The 20536-nt window shown below is 52.2% G+C and overlaps 1 protein-coding gene and 1 long non-coding RNA gene across 2 annotated transcripts; one reads left to right on the top strand and one right to left on the bottom strand.

Moving 5' to 3' along the window:
* The first annotated feature begins 467 nt into the window (after positions 1-467).
* Positions 468-19431, top strand: LOC101827256 (plasmolipin). The gene is made up of 4 exons (XM_005078615.4): positions 468-705; positions 15654-15827; positions 17662-17784; positions 18669-19431. The coding sequence occupies exons 1-4, from the start codon at positions 571-573 to the stop codon at positions 18783-18785; spliced, it is 549 nt and encodes a 182-aa protein (XP_005078672.1). The 5' UTR covers positions 468-570; the 3' UTR covers positions 18786-19431.
* On the bottom strand, positions 8332-12798 carry LOC121137900. The gene is made up of 3 exons (XR_005875164.1): positions 11550-12798; positions 9702-9799; positions 8332-9044 (listed from the first exon to the last, which is right to left on the bottom strand). It is a non-coding gene; the product is annotated as an uncharacterized LOC121137900 (long non-coding RNA).
* Positions 19432-20536: the final 1105 nt, after the last annotated feature.

The raw sequence follows: 20536 nt of genomic DNA, 5'->3' as shown, positions 1-20536 counted from the left end.
GTTTTGAGACAGGGTCTCACCCTGTAGCCTAGGCAAGCCTGGAATTCATTATACAATCAGGTTAGCCTTGAATTTTCCGTGATACCCTCTCCTTCACTCCTCCAGAGTGCTGAGATTACAGGTGTGAGTCTCCTCCCTGGCTTGCTTTATCTATTTAGAAAGGAACGCCCCCCCCCTCTCCGGAGTCTAGAAAGGACAGTCCTGCACTGCGTACCCCTAGTTGGGTGGACCTTTCCCGGACGCGGATTCACAGACCCGCTTTCCTCCTAGGGGCCACAGGGGATTGCCCAAGGACACACAGCACCCTAGGCCTATGTGGGAGAGAGCCAGACCGCGTTGGTCGGGATGTGGGACCAGGACTTGAAGATCGCTGTCCAGAACAGCCAGGCGATCCCAGGGTTAAGGGGTGGAGCCTCAAGAGGGGCGGGGCCTCGGGCGTTGCGGGGCGGGGAGTCGCGCACCTGGCGGCTCTGCCCAGGGATCCCAAGCAGAGCCGGCAGCGGGAGCCACAGTCGCAGCTCCGGAGCAGCGCCGGGAGCGCGGCCGGAGCGTCGTGGGCTCCCAAACACCATGGCCGAGTTCCCGTCCAAAGTGAGCACAAGGACCAGCAGCCCCGCGCAGGGAGTGGGAGCGTCGGTGTCTGCGCTGCGCCCAGACCTAGGCTTCGTGCGATCCGCCCTCGGGGTGCTCGCACTACTGCAGCTGGTGAGCGGGGTAGCTCGGTGACGGGATGGGGGACTCTCCAGGGACCTCCATGACGCCCGCCCCCGAGATCGCCTGGAACCTCGCACCTCCGTATGCCCGTGTGGCATCCCTAAGAGCTCAGTAAGACTCATCTGGAGGGGAATCCACACCCTACCTAGGTGGTTCCCGCTGCGAACCCGCAGCTGAGATAGCCCGGCACAACTGTCCGCCGGTCTGTTCCTCTCCTCCTGCCCCCTTCCCTCTGGGACTCGGCCCAGGCCTTCTCCGCCGGGCAAAGTCCACTTCCCACCTCTTCACTCGGCTCCAAACACTCAGTGAGGCAGCCCGGCAGCCCTCCCAGACTGGGCAGGAAAGCGCGTGGGTGGCCCCGACGCGTGCGCTCCTTTCAGGGCACCTGCCCAGGGCCCGCAGGTCGAGTCTCCTGCTCCGGGGTGTGAGATTCGGGGGAGGCCAGAAGTCACGTGCCTGCCACCCCCACCGATCTCTGTGCAGGCCTAGCCAAAGACCCAAGAATTGCCCGCCAACAACTGGGTGCATCCAGAGATGTCAGCGGTCTTTTCACAATATTCTGTGAGGGTCTGGAGGCCTGTGGCTGACCCTGGGGGAGTAGTCTCCAAAAACTGACGCATAGGGTGGCACTGGGAGTAAGATTAGATCCCTTTCTGTCACCATCCCTCCAGTGGCCACATCGAGCCAAGCCGCCAGGACCAGGCTGGGGAGTCGAGAGGCCCTCCGCAGAGATTAGGTCTTCCCTGCTCTCCAGGGGAGCGGCCACCTCCACCTGGGGCCTGCTGCCTTGGTTTCTGGGTTTCTAATCTTTCTTCGTGAACCCTCACCCTTCATCCTCCCCCAATTCCTGCCTGGGTTTGTTTAAATTCAGATTCTTGGGCCCCACCCCCGGGAAAAAAATGTGAAATTGCTCTTTGAATCTCCGGAAGTTCAGCAAGAAATTTGCATTTTAAAAATCTTTTTGTTTTGATGAGATTGGGGAGGGGCGGAATGATGCCCTCTTCTGGGACCTATTTAAATCTGCAGCAGTAGATGTTGTCCACCCGGGAGGGTGGGGCTCTTGGAGATTTGTTTGGTTGTTTGGTTGGTTTGGTTTGGTTTGGTTTGGCTTGGTTCGATTTGGTTTTTTGATTGGTTCGGTTTGAAACCCTTTTCCCTGGGGCTAGAAGGCTAGCCTTCCAGCGGGGTCTTCAGTGGAAACGGAGGCTGGGGTGTTACAGCAAATGCTGGAAGGACTACAGATGGCAGGGCTGAGTGGAGGTGGGGAAAGTAGCCCACAGGCTGAGCAGGAATTGCAGCGCCAGTTTCTGGGCTGCACCCTATGCGTCTGGGGCCAGAGCTGGGGTCTTGGTTGCCTGGGTGGCCTTAGGAGGTTTTGGAGCATTGAGACATCGCGGTGTGAAGTGATGGGTTCCTTTTACTTCCTAGCTCCTTCCCCATATTGGTTCCACAGACTTTACTTGGAGACTATACCAGTCTGAGACGCTGTTTCCTAATACGTTTCTGTGGCAACCTACTACTCCACCGGGGCCGGGATGGGGGAGGGGCACAGACAGGCACCATACCTGCTGGGAAGCCACAGAAGCACGCTGGAAGCTAGCCTAGACCTTTTGGATAGGCATCTTTTTGTTTGTTTTTTGAAACAGGGTTTCCCTGTGTAAACAGCCCTAACTGTCCTGGAACTCACATTGTAGACCAGGTTGGCCTCAAACTTACGAAGATCCACCTGCCTCTGCCTCCAGAGTGCTGGGATCAAAGGTGTACATCACTACCACCTGGCTGGATTTTCTTCTCTTAACATAAAAAAAGCAGATTTAGGAGTTTCTTTCTAATCACTCACTTCCTGGGAGTTGTTTTCTGGCTTCTCTGGCCATTGGTTTTTCTCTTACAGTGTGTGGGTATGGTACTTCAGAGGATGTGGGAGAGGCTCCCTGCCTAGTGCCTGCCCGTGGGAATCAGGGAAGGCTGCTTGGAGGAGGCAGTAACTGAGGAGATGGTGGTCGTGGCTGCCCAGGTTGCTGTGTACCCCAGAGAGTAGGGTGTCCTGCAGTGCTGGAAAGGGGGGTGAGTAGGAAGTCCAAGCTACTTGGGCTACATTGTTCTTTAGCATGGTAGCGGGACAGCAGAACCTGTCTCAGTGTACAGATGTCTGATGGTCTCTATTACTCTGTAGCCTCGCCCATCCCCCTCTAGCTCCAGAACGAATATCAGGTGCTATTAATCGTTAAAACAGAAGAGTTAGTGTATTTCTAAAACCTGATGGTTTGGAGAGAGAAACGGGCTTTAGAGACCTATGCAGTGACGTTGCCTAGCAGGAAGCCTGCAAGCTTAAAATGTTGGTTCACGGCTGAACTTCCTAGTGGCATAAGCAAAGGAGAAACGTGAATCCTCGAAGCTAGCTTCTAAACAGGCAGGCGAGTGTGTCCCGGAGACAGCTCTTCTAGTCACAAAGTGCCAGAGTGTTTTGCGCTGCAGTTCTTTGTGTGGCAAGGGAGGGGAAGAATGCTGTGTGTGTGGCCGGAAGGTGCCCTTGGTGCATCCTAACGACTTTAGAAAAACTATGAAGAAGATGGGGATGAAGTGCCCATCTTTTGCTAATTTTAAACCACCTTCCACGACTCCCCTCCCCCAACCCCCACCCAGCTTTGGGACAAAGAACGAACAGTCTTACCTGGGACTCAGTGATAAGCAGCCACATGACTGTGGGCAGGGTGCTTGCAGCTAGGCTGCTGCCCCACATGTAGGATTTGCACTCAGTGGTGGCTCATGCCTTTAATCCCTGCACTCGGGAGGCAGAGGCAGGTGGATCTCTGTGAGTTCGAGACCAGCCTGGTCTACAAGAGCTAGTTCCAGGACAGCCTCCAAAGACACAGAGAAACCCTGTCTAAAAAAAACAACAACAACAAAAAAAAATCAGAAGAAGGTTCTAACAGGGTGCGGTGATGCACAGGCCTATAACCCTCGTGCTCCTGTGAGTGGGAGACTGAAGCAGGAGGATGATGGATTTGAGGCCAGCCTGAGCTAAATAATGAGAGGAAGGGGAAACAGAGGGGATTTAGGAGAGTTCCTGGATTAAGCCCAGGACATGGGAGCTATATATACCTTGAGGGAATGGGGCATTGGCATTGAGCACTTCCTAGCCTTCCTCCTAGGATTGGGAGCAACCACACAGTCCTATTCTTTAGTAAACAAACAGATTAGAGGCCTCCTCTACCACCATAGTGCTCTAGGGTATTTTTGAAAACACTGACTGTAGGCCTGGAAGCAGAGATCTTGGATTCAAATCCAGACTCTGCCTCCTTTCAACTTTGAATCCTAGGGAAAAATTCCCCACCCCCTGTACACTTGTCTGTAAAATGGTGGTGGTGGAGAGTGATGCCTGCCAAGGGTTTAGCCTGGCACATGATGAAGGCAGGATTCATTGAACCCTACGGTGCTAGGACTCTTAGGCAAGTGGAAAGTTTCTGGGACAAGGCAGCCTTCAAGGCTTCCTTCACCCCTTTGCTCTTGGAGACATGAGGAAGCTCTTCCTGGTGATTCTGGCTCCATGTCCGTCCCAGCAGGCAGGCTGGTTTCTCTCCACGGAGGGAAGGGATAAGGCCCAGAAGAGCTCTGACTTCCGAGAAGGATCTGCTGGGTTGTTGAGCAGATGTGAGCAGCGGAGGGTGGAACTGGGGTGACAGGGTGACAGTGCTGGGAGATTCCTTAGCACTCATCTGAGTGAGGCTCTTTGTAACCTCAGCGGAGCCTGCAGGTTCCTGTGCGGAAGCCGCAGTGCCCTGCAGGGTTAAGTCCTACCATGCTCTTACTTCCTGGTGGGCAAAGAGCGTGATAGCTCTGGGAATCTATTTATTTATTTATTTATTTTCCAAGACAGGGTTTCTCTGTGTAACAGCCCTGGCTCTAGAACCAAACTGGCCTCAAACTCCCAAAGATCTATCTGCCTCCCTCGTACTGGGATTAAAGGCATGCGTACCCAGTGGGAATTTATTTGTAATTACCTAGTGAGCATATGGATATAGTCTCCTTTAAAAAACTAAAACAAGGCCAGACATGGTGGTGCACACCTTTGATCCCAGCACTTGGGAGACGGAGGCAGGCCTGGTCTACAGAGCAAGTTATAGGACAGCTAACACTGTTACACAGAGAAACCCTGTCTTGAAAAACAAAAACAAACAAGCAAAAATCCTAGCCAGGTGGGGTTTGTGTGTGTGTGTGTGTGTGCAACCCAGCATTCAGGGGACTTGGGAAACCCAAGGCAGCTCGGGCTAAGCCTGGGCTACCTAGACCCTATCTCAAAACAAACAAACGAAAAACCAGATGTGCTGATAGTGCTAAAGTTGTCCTTGGATCCAGTCTCTCATCTTGCGAGGGGCAGCCGTTTTAGACTATTTTCAGTCCCTTTATAAGCACTTCAGGAACACTCCTGGTACTGATGGTGTGGGATCGTGGTGGGAGATGGCTCAGCAGGCAAAATCTTGTGTTTCCAAGTCTGACAGCCCACATGGTAGAAGAGCAGACCGACTCTGGCAGTTTGCCCTCTGACCTCCGTAAGGGCAGCATGGCACGGGAATGCCCGTGCATATAACATGTGCACACACGATCAAATGAATGAAAGCGTAGCTTTAGAGCCTAGGGGTGGCTTTATGGTATGTTGACGTGTGTGGGTTGTTTGTGTCACATGCCTCTTCAGCGCTGTGGAGCGGCTACAGTGTCTTTGCAGTCCTTCACTTGGCTACTCCTCAATTTCTCTACAGACCAACAACTGCAGTTTTTAAATGTTTTGTCCGGCTGTGCAGTGGGGGTTCACGCCTTTAATCCCCAGCATTCAAGAGGCAGAGGCAGGTGGATCTCTGAATTCCAGGTCAGCCTGGTCTACAGAGTGAGTTCAAGGAGAGAAACCCTGTCTCGAGAAACAAAAAAAGAAAAAAAAAGTTTTGTTCTTTGAAAACAACAACAAAATCAGATTTACAGCCAAGCATCCCAGTGGTACATAGAGAAATCAATAAAATGTGATCTTCATATCTAGCCAACCCCCAACTGTGGTCACCAGTGTGTGGGGCAGGAGGGCTGGGGGCGGGGATGTGTGTGACTACACAGACCTCCAGCCTCACTGAAAAGTCCCGTGGAGTGTGGTGTCACAGTGCAGGGCCATGCCTACCCACACCCATATCCCACAAAGATGTGTCCCACATCAGGCAGAGGAAGCTGTATGCATTTTGGGTTTTTTTCAAACCTTCATTTCCATATTTTCTTTCTTTTTTTTTTTTAAGTTTTTTTGAGACAGTGTTTCTCTGTATTGTTTTGGAGGCTGTCCTGGAACTCGCTCTGTAGGCCAGGCTGGCCTCGAACTCACAGAGATCTGCCTGCCTCTACCTCCCGAGTGCTGGGATTAAAGGCGTGCGCCACCAACACCTGGCTCATTTCCATATTTTCATGGTCTTGGGAACTAAAGATGCCAGGCCCAGATCTTTTAAATTTTATTATGTATTATTTTAATTTTATATGTATGCATATTTTGCCTACATGTGTGCCTGGTACCCAGGGAAGCCAGAAGAAGAGAGCATTGGATTCACTGGGACTGAGGTAACAGACAGTTGTGCGCCTCCGTGTGGGTCCAAGGATTCAAACCCTGGTCCTCTGGAAGAGCAGCCACTGCTCTTACCCACTGAGCCATCTCTCCAGTCTAGAGTCTTCATTTTTAAAATGGGGGCTCAGGAGCTACGTAAGAGCCCAGCTGACAGATGCAGCTCCAGGTCTTAGCACAGGGAGCATGCTCCCTGGTGCTGTAGCAACTCATGGTGCAGCTGCACCCTGGCATGCTTGAATCCCCATGCTGTGTTACCCTCCTCTGCCGTGCATGACTTCACATTTGCCACTGGCAGATCCGTGCGACGTGTTTCTGTAAGTGGGACCCCAGAGACCCCAGGGTCTGAGGGCACGTGCAGTGTGCTCGCACCCCACCTCACCCTGCCCAGGCCGCAATCGGCAGAGACCAGGCTGTTCACAGGCAGTTTCCACACTGTTGTGTGTTTGCTGTGTTCTGGCTTAACACACTCCCAGCCTTCTTTGTACTCTTTTCAATCCTGAACTCACTTTGTAGCCCAGGCTGGCCCTGGACTGGTCTCAGCCTCTCTAATAGCTGAGAAAACAGACCTGTGCCACCACACTGTGCCTCTGGGAGTAGAATGGAGAGTGCCAAGTGTCCTCCATGGAGGCCACAGCTGTGTCCTTTCTCCAATAGCTACCTGCCCCCATGACCACCCTGGTGATAGGACACACTCTGGACGCTAGGCAGAGGTGGCAGGCCGGCGTGTGGGGTCAGTCTGTCTCTGTCCTCCTAGGACTGAGCACAAACTTTAAAGAGAAATTGTCCCCTTTGACTTTATTTCTTTCTGGCTTCTGGAAACTGAGGCAAGTTGGGATATTTCCCCCAATTCAACGTCACTAAGAAGGTCTGTGTTGAGCTTGGCCATCTGCATTAATCACAGCCTGAATGCATGTCAAGGAGACGGTCTTGGCTACTTTTCCCGTGGCTTAACTTAACAATAGTCAGAGACTGGGCTAGGTACAATTCTGCACATATGCAGCTGTGGTAAATTTAATTTATAATTGAACACAGCAAGAGATTAACAATAATTGTAGCAACACACTTTTATGAAAGATTTTTAAAATTTATAAATTGGGTCAGGCATGGATCAATTATTTTAATTAATTGCTTTTTATTTTCCTGTTTTCCTAGACAGGATTTTTCTGTAGTTTAGGAGTCTGTCTTAGAACTCACTCTGTAGACCAGGCTGGCTTTGAACTCACAGAGGTCTGCCTGACTCTGCCTCCCAAGTGCTGGGATTAAAGGTGTGCGCCACCACCACCAGGTTTAAGTAATTACTTTAATCCCAGCACTGAGATCGGAAGGCAGGGTCAGGTAGACTCTGCGTTTGATCACTACATGGTGATCTCCAGGCCATACAACACTACACAGTAAGACCCTGTCTCAAAAACCAAAACAGTATCTAAATAATGTGAATTATTGTTTAAGTTAAATGTTACTTATTTGTGTGTGTAAGCACAGGCGAGCTACTACACGAGTGAAGAGGACAGCTTGTGGGAGGTGGTTCTCTTTTTACCATGTGAGTCTCAGGTTTGGAACTCAGGTCATCCGAGTGGCAGGCACTTTACCCAGAGCCGTCTTGCCAGCCCTATAATACTTATTTCAAAATTATATAACAGCTGAAGCATGTTGGCACATGCCTGTGGTCCCAGTTGTCAGGAGCCTAAGGAGATCTGTGAGTTCAAGGTCATCCTGGGCCACATAGGGCATACCAGCCATCTTGAGCTAAGTACAAGGACCCTGTCTCTTAAGAACCAAAATTAACAAATGAGCAACCATTAAGAATTCTTTTCACCAGGCAATGGTGGCACACCTCTTTAATCCCAGCACTCGGGAGGCAGAGGCAGGCGGATCTCTGTGAGTTAGAGGCCAGCCTGGTCTACAGCTCAAGTTCCAGGACAGGCTCCAAAGCTACACGGAAAACCTTGAAAAACCAAAACCAACAAACCAACCAACAAACAAAAAACCAGAAAGAAAAAAGAAAGAAAAGAATTCTTTTCACTGGGTGGTGGTTGCACACATCTTTAATCCCAACACTTGGAAGGCAGAGGCAGACAGGTCTCTGAGTTCGAAGCCTGCATGGTCTACAACGGGAGTTCCAGGACGTGTAGGACTATTACACAGAGAAACTTTGTCTTGAAAAACCAAAGGAAAAAAGAGAGAGTTCTTCTTTACAAATAAATGGAAATGTTAGGAAGTGAGGAGTTACACATAGTTTGTGACTATGTCCAAAGAGGGGTGGGTGCCCATGAGGACCAGAGACGGGAAGGTACTTTCCTCACGGTCACACAGCAGTGAGTCCAGGACTACTGCCTACGCAACCTGGGAGTTTTCCTAGTCATCTGTAAGCAGAAAGTGACCTCTGTTTGCGAAGTCACCCTGCACATCGGGCAGTCATCATTGCTCAGGCTGCCGCGGCCAGACCGTGTCGGCCATTCTCTTCACGGTTCCTGTGAGCTGAGGCGGGGCTGTTTTCCTGGGCAGTCGCTGACCCAGCTCTGGTCCTGACGGAACAGGGCTCTCTGGCTTTTGCTGCTGGATAGGGTGAGCTCCTCCTGTTTGCTCAGGGAGGGGAGGCAGGGTGGCACCAGGACCTCCAAGGGAGGACTAGGCTGAGGGTCAAGCAGGCGGCCCTGAAGCTTGGACAGGGCTGGGTATCTGACACCGGATAAACTTCTCTTCTGCCGGCCTGGGGTGTGTGGGGTGGCACCGGCCCCTCCTGGGAGTGGAGATGGGAGAGATAGGCTCAGGCACACAGCCCCACCCCCACCCCCCAGGAATGAGGAAGGCCTTGCCCCTGGCTGCTCAGCCAGATCCCTGTAGGCTTTACAGAGCTGAGACATTCACAGGCTGTGTGTGGTAGCTCTGGCATCTCAGGCAGTGACAATTCTTCCAGGCACTAGTTTCCAGGACAATGTCCCCAGAAGTCAGTACTAGGGGAAAGGAAGTCTACCCCTGGGCTGTCCAGCACCCTTCACATGAATATCCTTAAGTCAGATCCTCATCTTCTAAAAGAGCCTCAGTTTTCCTTCTGTGAAATGGGCTGAGCGCTTCTCTGGGGGGGAAAAGTTGGGCCCAGAGAGAGGAAAGCCCAGGAAGTGAGGGGGCCTGGCCAGCTGGAGGCTGGAGCAGTGAGTGCAAGGGCCTGGGCCCTCTCAAGAACAAACACTTCCTGAGATGCCCCTTGTGGCTAGAGGGGTCCTAGTGCAGGGAAGACCCAGGCAGGTGTTATGGGGGCCCCCTGGGGAAGAGAGAGGAGCATAGACTGGACGTTGTAATTTTCTGAAACTCTTGTGGGCACATTGCCACTTGCTGGGAAGCCAGAAGAGACCGAGGGAGGGGTGGGAGTCCCCGAGCCCCCACCTGCCTCACGCACCTGGATGGAGGAGACATGCACAGCTGCTGCAGAGAGCTCATGGGGCTCCCACTGGAGCTATGGAGGAAGGGGCCTGAGTTCATGCTGCATAGGCTTTCCTATGAAATAATAACAAACTTAGTTACTGTTGTTATTGAGACAGGATAGGGTCTCGGCTAGCTTCAGACTTGTGGCAACCCTCCTGCCTCTACCTCTCAAGGATCATGTAGTTGAAGATATTTCTGACCCATGTGACTCAGCCATCAGTGTGTGTGTGTGTGTGTGTGTGTGTGTGTGTGTGTGTGTGAGAGAGAGAGAGAGAGAGAGAGAACCTCTGGGATTTAAACATACTCTTCTGGATGCAGGACTTGCGAATAGCAGTTTGCATGGGGAAGGCTGCATCTGGAATACTAGTCAAGGCACAGGTGGACTCCGGCAGGCCAGGCCCAGCTGCCCACCACACTGCTGCCTTCCATGGACCTGGCACAGCCTGGCACAGAACTGGCCCTGGGAGAGTGCTGGCTGAGTGACTCAGCGTGGTTCCTTGTGTGCCCGTTTCAGAGAGAGAAAGGGACAGCTGGGTGGCTCCTGTCTTCCTCGGGATCTTGATGGACCCAGTGTTCTAGAAGGCATCCAGAGCAGGAATTCCAAGGTGCCTCCCACAGTTCTCCTTTGGCACAGAGGGGGTGGTGTGTGGTGGTGGTGTGGCCTGCCCAGGCGCCTGGAGCCTCTGTCTCTTGCCTCTTTGTCTCCTGTGACACAATGGGTGACTTTTTTGTCCCCATAAAGTCCCTTTCAGTGTGGGGAGAAGGACCAGGATGGGGGTGGAGGTTGAGCTAGGTCAAGTTCTGCCTGTCCCCAGCTGCCTGGCTATGCCCTGAGTGGGGGATCCCCGGGAAGGATCATGAACCCCTGGGCCTCAGTTTCCTGGTAGTGTAGTTGGGAACAGGCACTGTGAAAGACTTGGTGCCACTCCTCAGCTTCGGAGGGCTGCCCCACCCCCCGCGCCTCATCCCCCACCCCTCCTACCCCCCCTACCCCCACCCCCACCCCCTGCTAAAACATTGTTGGAAGCTGTGTTTGTGGGCCCGCAGTCAGAGCCAGCCGAGCAGCCCGAAGTTCGTCCCTGAGAGAGGGAGTGGGAACTAAAGGAAGGCCAGCTATAGACAGAGACACAGACTACAATCAGGAGGGCAAATCAGTCAGTACTGAATGCCACGAGTTTATTTTTCACCACTCTTACATACCTTAACCAAAAAGGGGAACGTTTCTTCCTCTTTTCTCCAAGGATTCAGTAACCACACGTTAGATTCAACTTCTCGTTACCTGACCTTGAAGGCCAGGAGTAACCACGTCTCAGACCAGGTCTGTTGTTACTTAGAGTAAGACAGCCTAGGCCAAGATCGAACATCCTACTGTAGGGAGTGGCCCTGGTCCAGCACATACATTTCTTTCTCCCCAGGGCGGGGTTCCCACCAGCAACAGGCCCTGCCAACCTCTAGGTCTAGTTGCTTCCCCCGCGGGAAGCCACCTCGTCCTGCCATTGCTTTCCTGGGTTGTAACTAAACCGCAGAACCACACTCCCCTCCCTGTGGTCCCGGGGTCTACCTCCCTGGCACACCTGTACAGTAGCCAGGGTAGGCATTTCTGTCCCTGAACCTCTCAATAAAAAAGCATCGTGTACCCCAGATGAGGACACAGAGCAGAAAGGGTAGGTGAGTCTCCCAAGGCCTGCAGTGAGTTACTCGGGCCTGACACTGTCGAGAAAGCAGTTGGTCGATGGACACAGAGGTCAAGGTGACCCAGAGTTAGAATTGCATTCTCTTCCAGAGCCCCTCCTTCCCTGACCCTTACGGAAGGTTACTTTACCTGCTCCTTCTGGTCCCTCCTCACCCGGATTGGTTCCTACAGCACCCACCCTGTTGAGCATGGGTATTTGAGCCATTTCTGCTTTGATCTGGCTCAACTTGCTGGTGTGGGAGACCTTGAGGGTGGGGCGCCCTGACTCAGAAGTGCTGAGGTGAAGGGTTGTGAAGAGAGGCACCCTGGGACAGGCTGGGCTGGAGGGACATACGAGCTACGTGAGACATGTTCCGGACCCAGAGTTCTGGGAGAGGTCACAGGATCAGGGAGTAGGACTGGGGACTCTGGCCTGATTCTCGGCTCTCGGTGACCTGCTGCCTTTTGCTACCCCTGAAGAATGTGCCGCCATGCTGAGTCAAGGCTTCCGGCTCTTCAGCTAGAGTGGGGTCTGCACCAGGTGGCATTTCAGTAAGTCCCAAGGGGTCCTGCAGCTTCTGGAACCTCTCTGGCAGGACCACCCACTTGAGTCAAGGGGTCAGTGAAATACCCAGACTGAAGGCTTGAGGGTCAAGAGAAACCAGTTTGTTGGGTTCTAAAAGAGGAATGGACCTTCCTTGTTCTAGGGCAGAAACCAAGTCTCCTGCCTGGGCTTGGGGCCAGGCACGACAGCCCAAAGGGACACAAATTCCCCTACTATCTACTGCTTTATCTCTATTCCGTGTTTGCTGATTTGGGAAACGGGCGGAGTGGGACAGGGTGGGGACACCTGGGTTCCTACAGCCTTGTCCTTGGAAGGGGCATTTCGCTTTATCCATCGCCTAGAAACCCCTTACTCACAGCTCTGGCAAGGCAGAGCTGGGTCCCAGGCTCCCCACTGTTTACCTGCAGTGTGCAGTTTGGCTCCTGAGCTTTTGTGGAAACATAGCAAGGTAGCCTGGAGAGGGGAGGGTGTTCGTGTAAACATGCCTGGGCCTTTTCTGGGTGGTCATTTAGAGGCCTGTTCCTACTTCCTTTCAGATAGTAGGAACCAGTCAGCCCAGTGTCCGGGTGAGGGACCCGAAATCTCCTTCACACAAGAACTGGCAGCCGCCAGCAGGTCCACCTTCCCATTTCTCACTGGGAAACTACCTGAGATGGTTTTCCCAGGACTCTTCATTGTCCTGACGGAAGTGACCCCACCCAGCTCTGGGGCTTTGTGGACTTTCTAGTGTGTCTGTTTCAGGTGCGGTGATATTGGGGGGGCACAGGTGTGGTGCCACATGCTCGTAATATCAGTACATGAGAAACAGAGGTGTGAGTTCAAGGTCTGTCTGGACTAATGAGACCTTGCCAAGAAAGACAGAAGCAGGGTGGGGAGAGAAACTGGTGGAGGGAGGGAGGGAGGGAGGGAGGGAGGAGAAGGGAGGGAGGGAGGGAAGAAAGTGTGTGTGGAGCCTGTTCCAAGATAACGTTGTCCTGATCGTGTGTGTGGGGGGGGGATAGGTGTGCCAAAGTACATATATGGAGGGCAGAGGACAGCTTTCAGGAGTCAACTCTCCCCTCCCATGTTGGTTCTGGAGATCTAACTCAGGTCAGCAGACTTGGTGGCAAGCTCTCCTCTCTCTCTCTCTCTCTCTCTCTCTCTCTCTCTCTCTCTCTCTCTCTCTCTCTCTCTCTCTCTCTCTCTCTCTCTCTCTCCCTGGCCCTTGAGCTGTAATTAAACGAGGGCTTCGATCCTAGTTTGGCATGTGACCACAGGCTAGGAAGGCCCTGATACTCTGTGCCATCTTCTTTGCTGTAAAGTGGGCACAGGGGCCTTCACCTGGACCTGCTTGTGAGGATCAGAGGCAACAATAAATGGAAGGGTGCTACATGACGTGGGCTATCCGGGGCTCACCCTCACTGGGGAGAGCAGGTACAGAGTCCGCTTTGGCCTTACCAGCTACAAGTTCTCTGTCCTTACCCTGGAAGTGCATATTCCAAACCAAAGAAACTTCTCTGAGGTCTTTGGTGCGCTGTTTTAGGAGAAGGTGTCTAGTAGGACCCGAGCTTTGGGTCATGAACCCTCTAGTGAGGACCTCTTTTTAGAGGGACTTGAAGTGGCCTGTCATAGGGCACTTGTTCCCAAAGACCAGCCTCCACAGGATACTTGGGCTGGGGCCACTGGCTTCCATGTGTGCAGACAGGAGGAACAACCCTTCTGTGTCTTAGCAAAGGATGCTTTCTCCAAAGCCACAGGTTTTCAACAAAGTTCATGCTGTTAGCTTCAGCATACACAGTCGGGGATGTCCAGCCAAGAGGTCTTCCTCTGTGAGACAGGATAGCAACACCTGTAGGAGAGACAACTGGGAGTTAGGGGCGATAGTGGGGGGAGGGAGCAGGCTGGAGGACTCAGCCCTGGACACAGTCTCTGCTGAGCCAAGATAAGGACACATAGTCTGTTCCCATTTGTGTGGAGGATGTGCTGGGAACACGATTTTTTTCTTTCTCCAAAGGTCCCATGGTTCAAGGGGAGGGGGAGGGAGGAAAGGGCCTGTAAGAGATTCTAATCTTTCTTACTACACTTATTTAGTAGTATGTATTTATTGTATGTACACATAAACACTGTTAGGTGCACATGCTTGAATCAGATGACAACTTGCAGGAGGCTGGCTCTCTTGCAGGAGGCTGGCTCTCTTGCAGGAGGCTGGCTCTCTCTAGCATGTGGGTCCCGGGATTCAAACATAGCTCATCAAACTTGGTTGCCACTGCCTTTATCCCTGAGGCCATCTCTCAGGCTCTTCTCATATAAACATTTTTTTAAGCCAGGCATGATAGCTCATGCCTGTAGCCCCAGCATTCAGGAGGCAGTGGCAGGAGGATATCTGTGAGTTCCAGGCTAGCGAGGGCTACATAATGAAATCCTGTCTCCACAAAACAACCCCCAAGTTCTTAAATTGTAATTAGTTATTATTATTAGTGTGTTGTGTAAGCTGGGGGTTTTGTTTACCTTAGGCTGTCAAACTTGGCAACAGGCAAATTTAGCTGATGTAGCTGAATAGCCCTTTCATCATCCCCCAGAGAACAACTTTTGGGAGTAAGTGAGCTCTCCCCTTGCACTGTGGGTTCTGGGGGGTAACTCAAGTTATCAGGCATCTAGGTTTTCAAGCTTGGGCAATAACCACTGTTACCTGCCGAGCCATCTTGAAGCTCCTCATCCCCGACTTTTTAGACAGGGTTTTTTTTTTTTTGGAGGCTGTCCTGGAACTAGCTTTTGTAGACCAGGCTGGTCTCGAACTCACAAAGATTTGCCTGCCTCTGCCTCCTGAGTGCTGGGATTAAAGGCGTACTCCACCAACGCCCAGCTTAGACAGGTTTTTTTTTTTTAAATATTTTTACTTATTTACTTTTACATGTGCGTGAATGTCTTGTCTGCATGTATATCTGTTTGCCGCTTGTGTGCCTGGTGCTTGTGGAGGTCAGAAGAGGGCATCGGATCCCCTGGGACTGGAGTTACAGGTGGTTGTGAGCCACCATGTGGGTGCTGGGAACTGAACTGTGGTCCTCTGCAAGAGCAGCCGCTGAACCGTATCTCCAACCCCTAGACAGGGGTTTTGTTTTGAGATGGGTTCACACAGCTCAGGCTGGCCTGTAACTCAGTAGATGGACATTGGCCTTGAACTCCCAAGTCTCCTGCTTTTTCCTCCACTGTTGGGACTGCAGGTATTAGCCTCCATGCCCTCCCCCTTTGTTTTTCAGCAGCACCAGTAAGAAAGCAGAGGTCCTGCACTGTTGTGGGCAGTAATGGTCTAAGCAGCGTACGCTCTATAGGAGAATCGCTGTTTCCGCCTTGGGTGGCAGTGTCTGGGATCGTGGGGAAGGGCCTTTTGTCACACAGCACAGCGGAGACTGAAGAGGGACCAGACAAGATCCCCAGCGCAGAGGTGCACAGCAGGAGGCAGGCCAAGGTTTCTTCTCAAAAAGCTTTTTTACCATGCGTGAGTGGAGGCCACTGGACAACTCCTGGCAGCCAGTTCTCTTTACACCCTGGAGTTCCAGGCGTCAAACTCGGGCAGCCAGGTTTGTGGCGAGCATTTCACCCTCGGAGCCACCTCGCTATCCCAAGGTTTGGCTGAGTTAGCAAGAGAGGAGGCCAAGGCCTGGGCCTGCAGCAGGGCTGCGGGGCTGAGAGACTCCCGGTTTCATCCTCAGGTGCTGGGGCTGCTGGTGTGGGCCCTGATTGCCGACACTCCGTACCACCTGTACCCTGCCTATGGCTGGGTCATGTTTGTCGCTGTCTTCCTCTGGCTGATGACAATCGTCTTCTTCATCATCTACCTGTTTCAGCTGCACATGAAATTGTACATGGTGCCCTGGCCGTTGGTGGTGAGTCTGGGGCAGGGGTCCTGTGCGGCTCCAGGCTGAGCCCTCTTGCCTGTGAATGATCCTTGAGCTTCCGTGACTGTGAGGCGCAGGGGCGGTTGAGTGGGCCCACACCATGCCCTTGCAGATATGGCAGATAGTAGACCTTCTTGAGGGTGGTCAGAATTTGAGCTAGGAGGTCTGAGTTTGTCAAGTGCTGGCTGGGGCCTAGCATGGATACCAGCTGCCTCCGGGAGGCCCCGCAGCCCTGGAGAGGATGGGTGCCTCAGGTTTGTCTCAGGCCAGCCTCCTCTGACTAGAGGAAGCACCCTGGCCAGACACAGAAAATGACTTTTTTTTTTCTTCTGGAACCCGGAAAACTCTTGCAGCTGGGTCTGAGCCTTTCAGTGAGCACAGAGGCACATGATTGTAAGACAAGCGGGGCTGGGGCTAGGCGGTGATTGTTTACAATTCAATGCCTGTTTAATCAGAGGAAACGTGAGTCATACTGACACAGAATGGGTTTGTTAGATCTTGTGTCACTGGCCAGAGCCAGGCAGGGTGTGCAGTGGTCACTGTACTTGGGGACAGGATTTGGGATTGAGGTGGTGGCAGCTGGACTCCCGACTGAGGGCCTAACCCCCCTGGGTCCCTAAAGAAGGATCCTGCAGGCCGGGTGACTTGTCTCTGAGGCCAGGATGGGGCTCTGGCACAGCGCTCCATGAAGGAGCCCATTGGGTTCTGTCTCTGTTCTTCTGGACTTTTAGCAGCAGGGCAGGAGGGCAGAGCTGGGAGAGGATCTGGGTGATGATCCCTCAACTCTGGGATAGACACTGAAAGGGCCAGGCAAGATGGATTAGTGAACTGGGCTCCAGGAAGGTTCCAGAAACCTTACATGCCTGGCCCTGAGGAGCTGCCTCTGTCCAGCTTCAACCTCTAGGGGATGTGGCATTGGCGCCAAGCCTTGAGGTATTTTGTTTATTATTTTGGTGGTGCTGGGGGGTCAAACTCTGGGCCTCACGACCTCACAACAGCCGGACAAATGCTTTACCAGTGATACACACGCCCTGCCCTGAGGTTGGTTATTTCTCTTTTGAAGCAGTTTTGATGTGCACACTGGGCTGACCCTGCAATTCATGGTCTTCCTGCCTCTGTGTCTGGACACATAGCATTCCTAAGCTACTATGCCCAGCTTTGAGTATTTTGTTTGGTTTGGTTTGGTTTTCAGAGACAGGGTTTCTCTGTAGCCCTGGCTGTCCTAGAACTTGCTCTGTAGACCAGGGTGGACTCTGCCTTTGCCTCCTGAGGATTGGGTTTACAGGAGCGTACCACCATGCCAAGAAGTCTTGAACATTTTTAATATGAAAAAATGTATATGAAAATTTTCAGACTTTTGTGAAATCTAATTTTTAAATGTTGGCAATTAAAGAAAAAAATGTATAGCACAATGAATGAACTGGGCGTATGGAATGGGCCCAGCTGCCAGCTGAGGGTTCACATCCAGTCCTCTTGGTGTTCTATACAGATGCCCCACGGTCCCCGAGTTTAGGATACTGCCAAAGGGTGTAATAGGTTTCTCCCACTGGTGGGGAGAGGGCTGTGAGGCCTCATCCTAGGGCCAGCCACAAGGCCAAGTGCTGATGTGGTCATAGGGAGGGTGTGGGTATGGCCATGTGCCATGCATGGAGTGGCCTGCGTTTCTTTGGTTAGAGATGACTTGTTGCCATGGCAAAGGAGTTGCCTGGTAACTTGGCACTGTCCTGCCCCAACACTTCAGTCCTTCCTGCCAGGACTGACTGAGCTTCAGGGGTGGTGGTGTTCCCTGTGGGTGTTTCACGTCTCTCCCTTCCCCCTACAGTTACTGATCTTTTTTGTCGCTGCCACGGTTCTCTATATCACTGCCTTTATCAGTTGCGCTGCGGCGGTAGATCTGACATCCCTGAAGGGCTCCCGGCCATACAACCAGCGCTCAGCTGCCTCTGTAAGTATGTTCCTAGGGCTCCAGCCTTCTCCAAGGGATCCACCAGCCCAGGCCTCTGTGTGCTCACAGGTGTCTGTCCGAGTGGTCACTTCCTGGACGCTCACTCAGCTCAGCCTCGCTCAGTCTTCCTTAGTGAATAGCAGAGCCGGAGGGACCTGGACACCTGAGGTCACTGTAGACCTCGGCTGAGCCATACTCACTTTGCTTCCTGTGTCACCTTGGGGTGACTGTTAATCTCTACAGACATTCTACCTGCATTTTCTTTTTTCTTTTTTCTTTCTTTTTTTTTTTTTTTTGGTTTTACGAGACAGGGTTTCTCTGTATTGTTTTGGAGGCTGTCGGTCCAGCCTGTTCTCGAACTCACAGAGATCCGCCTGCCTCTGCCTCCCAAGTGCTGGGATTAAAGGTGTGCGCCACCACCGCCCGGCCTCTACCTGCATTTTTGACTTACATTCTCTTACAAGAAGCCCAAACTTGGGCTGTGTCAAATGGCCATTCACACTCCATCCACAAGGCCCTGTACACTTTGCCCTAGAGTCAGAGCCCATGGGTTACAGTCATGTCCAGGGTAGGGCCTTGTGAGGCTACCTCTGAGCTACCTCCCCAGCCCTGAGTGTTGCCTGTGGACATTAAGTCCCTGCTAGGTGTGTGAACAGTTGGACACTCTTGGTTGCCCCTGGTACCACCTGACATGTCTGGCCTGTGTGGTTGTAACCCCGACCGTTAGAACATGCCAGCTGTGTGGTGTGTGTGGTTCTGACAACTCTGCTGCTCAGGCTTTTATCCCCCGTCTGTCTAAGGAGACCCACTAGGTCTGCGGCCACTGTCCCGTTTGGTTCCTTGCTTTCTCTGACTGACCACCATGGCCTCTTCTTCCCTGCCAGTTTTTCGCTTGCCTGGTGATGATTGCCTACGGAGTGAGTGCCTTCTTCAGCTTCCAGGCCTGGCGAGGAGTGGGCAGCAATGCAGCCACCAGTCAGATGGCTGGGGGCTACTCTTAGGCCAGCCGTGTTGTGGCCTAAGCTACGGCTGGGTCTGAGCACAGGGTCACCCCCAATCTCATGGACTCAAGCTCTCCAGCACTCCTGAGGAATTCCTGAAGCCGGCACAGAAGAGCTACCTAGAACCAGCAGTGGGGACCTCCTCCCCACCCCCTTTATTCAGCGGAAGGTGACGGGGATATGGGCTCGCATGGCTCTGCCTTGTCCAAGGACTTCAGGATCCCAGGTTGGGCCACCCTCCTCACCAGCACTAAATGCACTAACAGAGAGCTTCAGCCTCCTTCCTGCCACAGTATAAACCTAACAAACGACAGAGAAGCTAAGCAAGCCCCCTCCCCTGTCCCAAGCCAATGTGTCACCTGTAGAGAGACTTTTATTGGAAGAGTTGGGATTTTGGACTGAACTATTTCAGTTGGTTTCAAGCAGTTTACAAAGGTGGCGAGCCTTGCCATGTCGTCCCTCTTGTGTAACTCCCTCTTTGGGAAAGCTAGTGCAGGGTGCTTCCCCCAGGCTGCTGCTGAGACCAAGAGACTTGTGGGAGAAGGAAGCAGGGCCTTGCCTCGTGAGTTGTCATGGAGTTGGTGGTGACTTTTGTTTGGAATTATTTTTTACAATTTAAATAAAAATGGAGGTGTCTATTTGGAAAGGTGTTATCATTCCTGGTCTTAGATGTTTGTTAACATCTTACTTTCTGGTCCTTTAAGAAAAAAAATGGCAACAATGAAGATGTAATTAGAATTAATACTTAGCTCCCAATTTGTCTTTGTTACTCTAAATACTCAAACAGTATCCACTTCACTCTCCAGCACTGGCTTAAGCAATGAGATTGCCCTGTTCCAAGATTAAGCCCTAAGGAAAGCTTGGGTTTAAGGAGGAGTTGCCCATTTTGAGGCTTAGAGCTCACTGTCCTATCGGGTACCTCATAGCGCAGTACAATCTATTTAGAGGAACATTCTAGGTTCTGCTGCTCAGGTAGGCACTGCTTTCCTATGGATGAGGAAGGAGAAGGTAGCCTCCCAGTGACACGCTAGAATGGGCCAGATTGTCAGCTTCCTTGCCCTGGCCTCTAGCATCTGCCCAAGTTTGTGGACCAAGACAAAACCAGCAAGTTTTCCTGCTTTCTGGGTCTTTTCATTCATTCATTCTTTTCCCTTCTTTTTTTTTAAATTTAAATTAGAAACAAGCTTGTTTCACACGTCAATCCCAGCTCCCTCTCCCTCCCCTAGCTCCCCCAATCCCCACTCCGATCCCCAGGGAGGGTGAGGCCCTCCATGGAGGATCTCCAGAGTCTGTTATTTCATCCAGGGCAGAGCCTAGGCCTTCCCCCAAGAGTCCAGGCTGAGAGAGCATCCCCTCATTGTGGGATGGGCAGCCAAAGTCCATTTGTATGCCAGGGATAAATACTACCCAAGGCCCCATAGATTACCCAGGCCTCTAGATTTATTATTTTTGTTTCATGTATGAGTGTTTACCTATATTTATGTATGTGCACCATATGGGTACCTGAGGAGGCCAAAGGTGGCATTGGATGCCCCGAAGCTTGAGGTAGTGTGAGCTGCCATGAGGGTGCTGGGAATGAACCAAGTCTTCTGCAAGAACAGCAAGTGCTCTTAACCACTGAAGCGGCTCTCCAGCTCCTTCTTATTGTGTCTGCGTTTGTCCAGTTGTCTTTTTCAACCAGGCAGACTGGCCAACAGCAAGCTTTCAGCATGCAGCCTGCAGTGCGCATGCCTGCTCACAAAAGGAGCAGG

The sequence above is a fragment of the Mesocricetus auratus genome, unplaced genomic scaffold (assembly GCF_017639785.1).
Source record: "Mesocricetus auratus isolate SY011 unplaced genomic scaffold, BCM_Maur_2.0 Super-Scaffold_100714, whole genome shotgun sequence".
Lineage (NCBI taxonomy): Eukaryota > Metazoa > Chordata > Mammalia > Rodentia > Cricetidae > Mesocricetus > Mesocricetus auratus.
The sequence above is the reverse complement of the archived record's forward strand: the minus strand, read 5'-3'. Positions and strand labels throughout refer to the sequence as shown.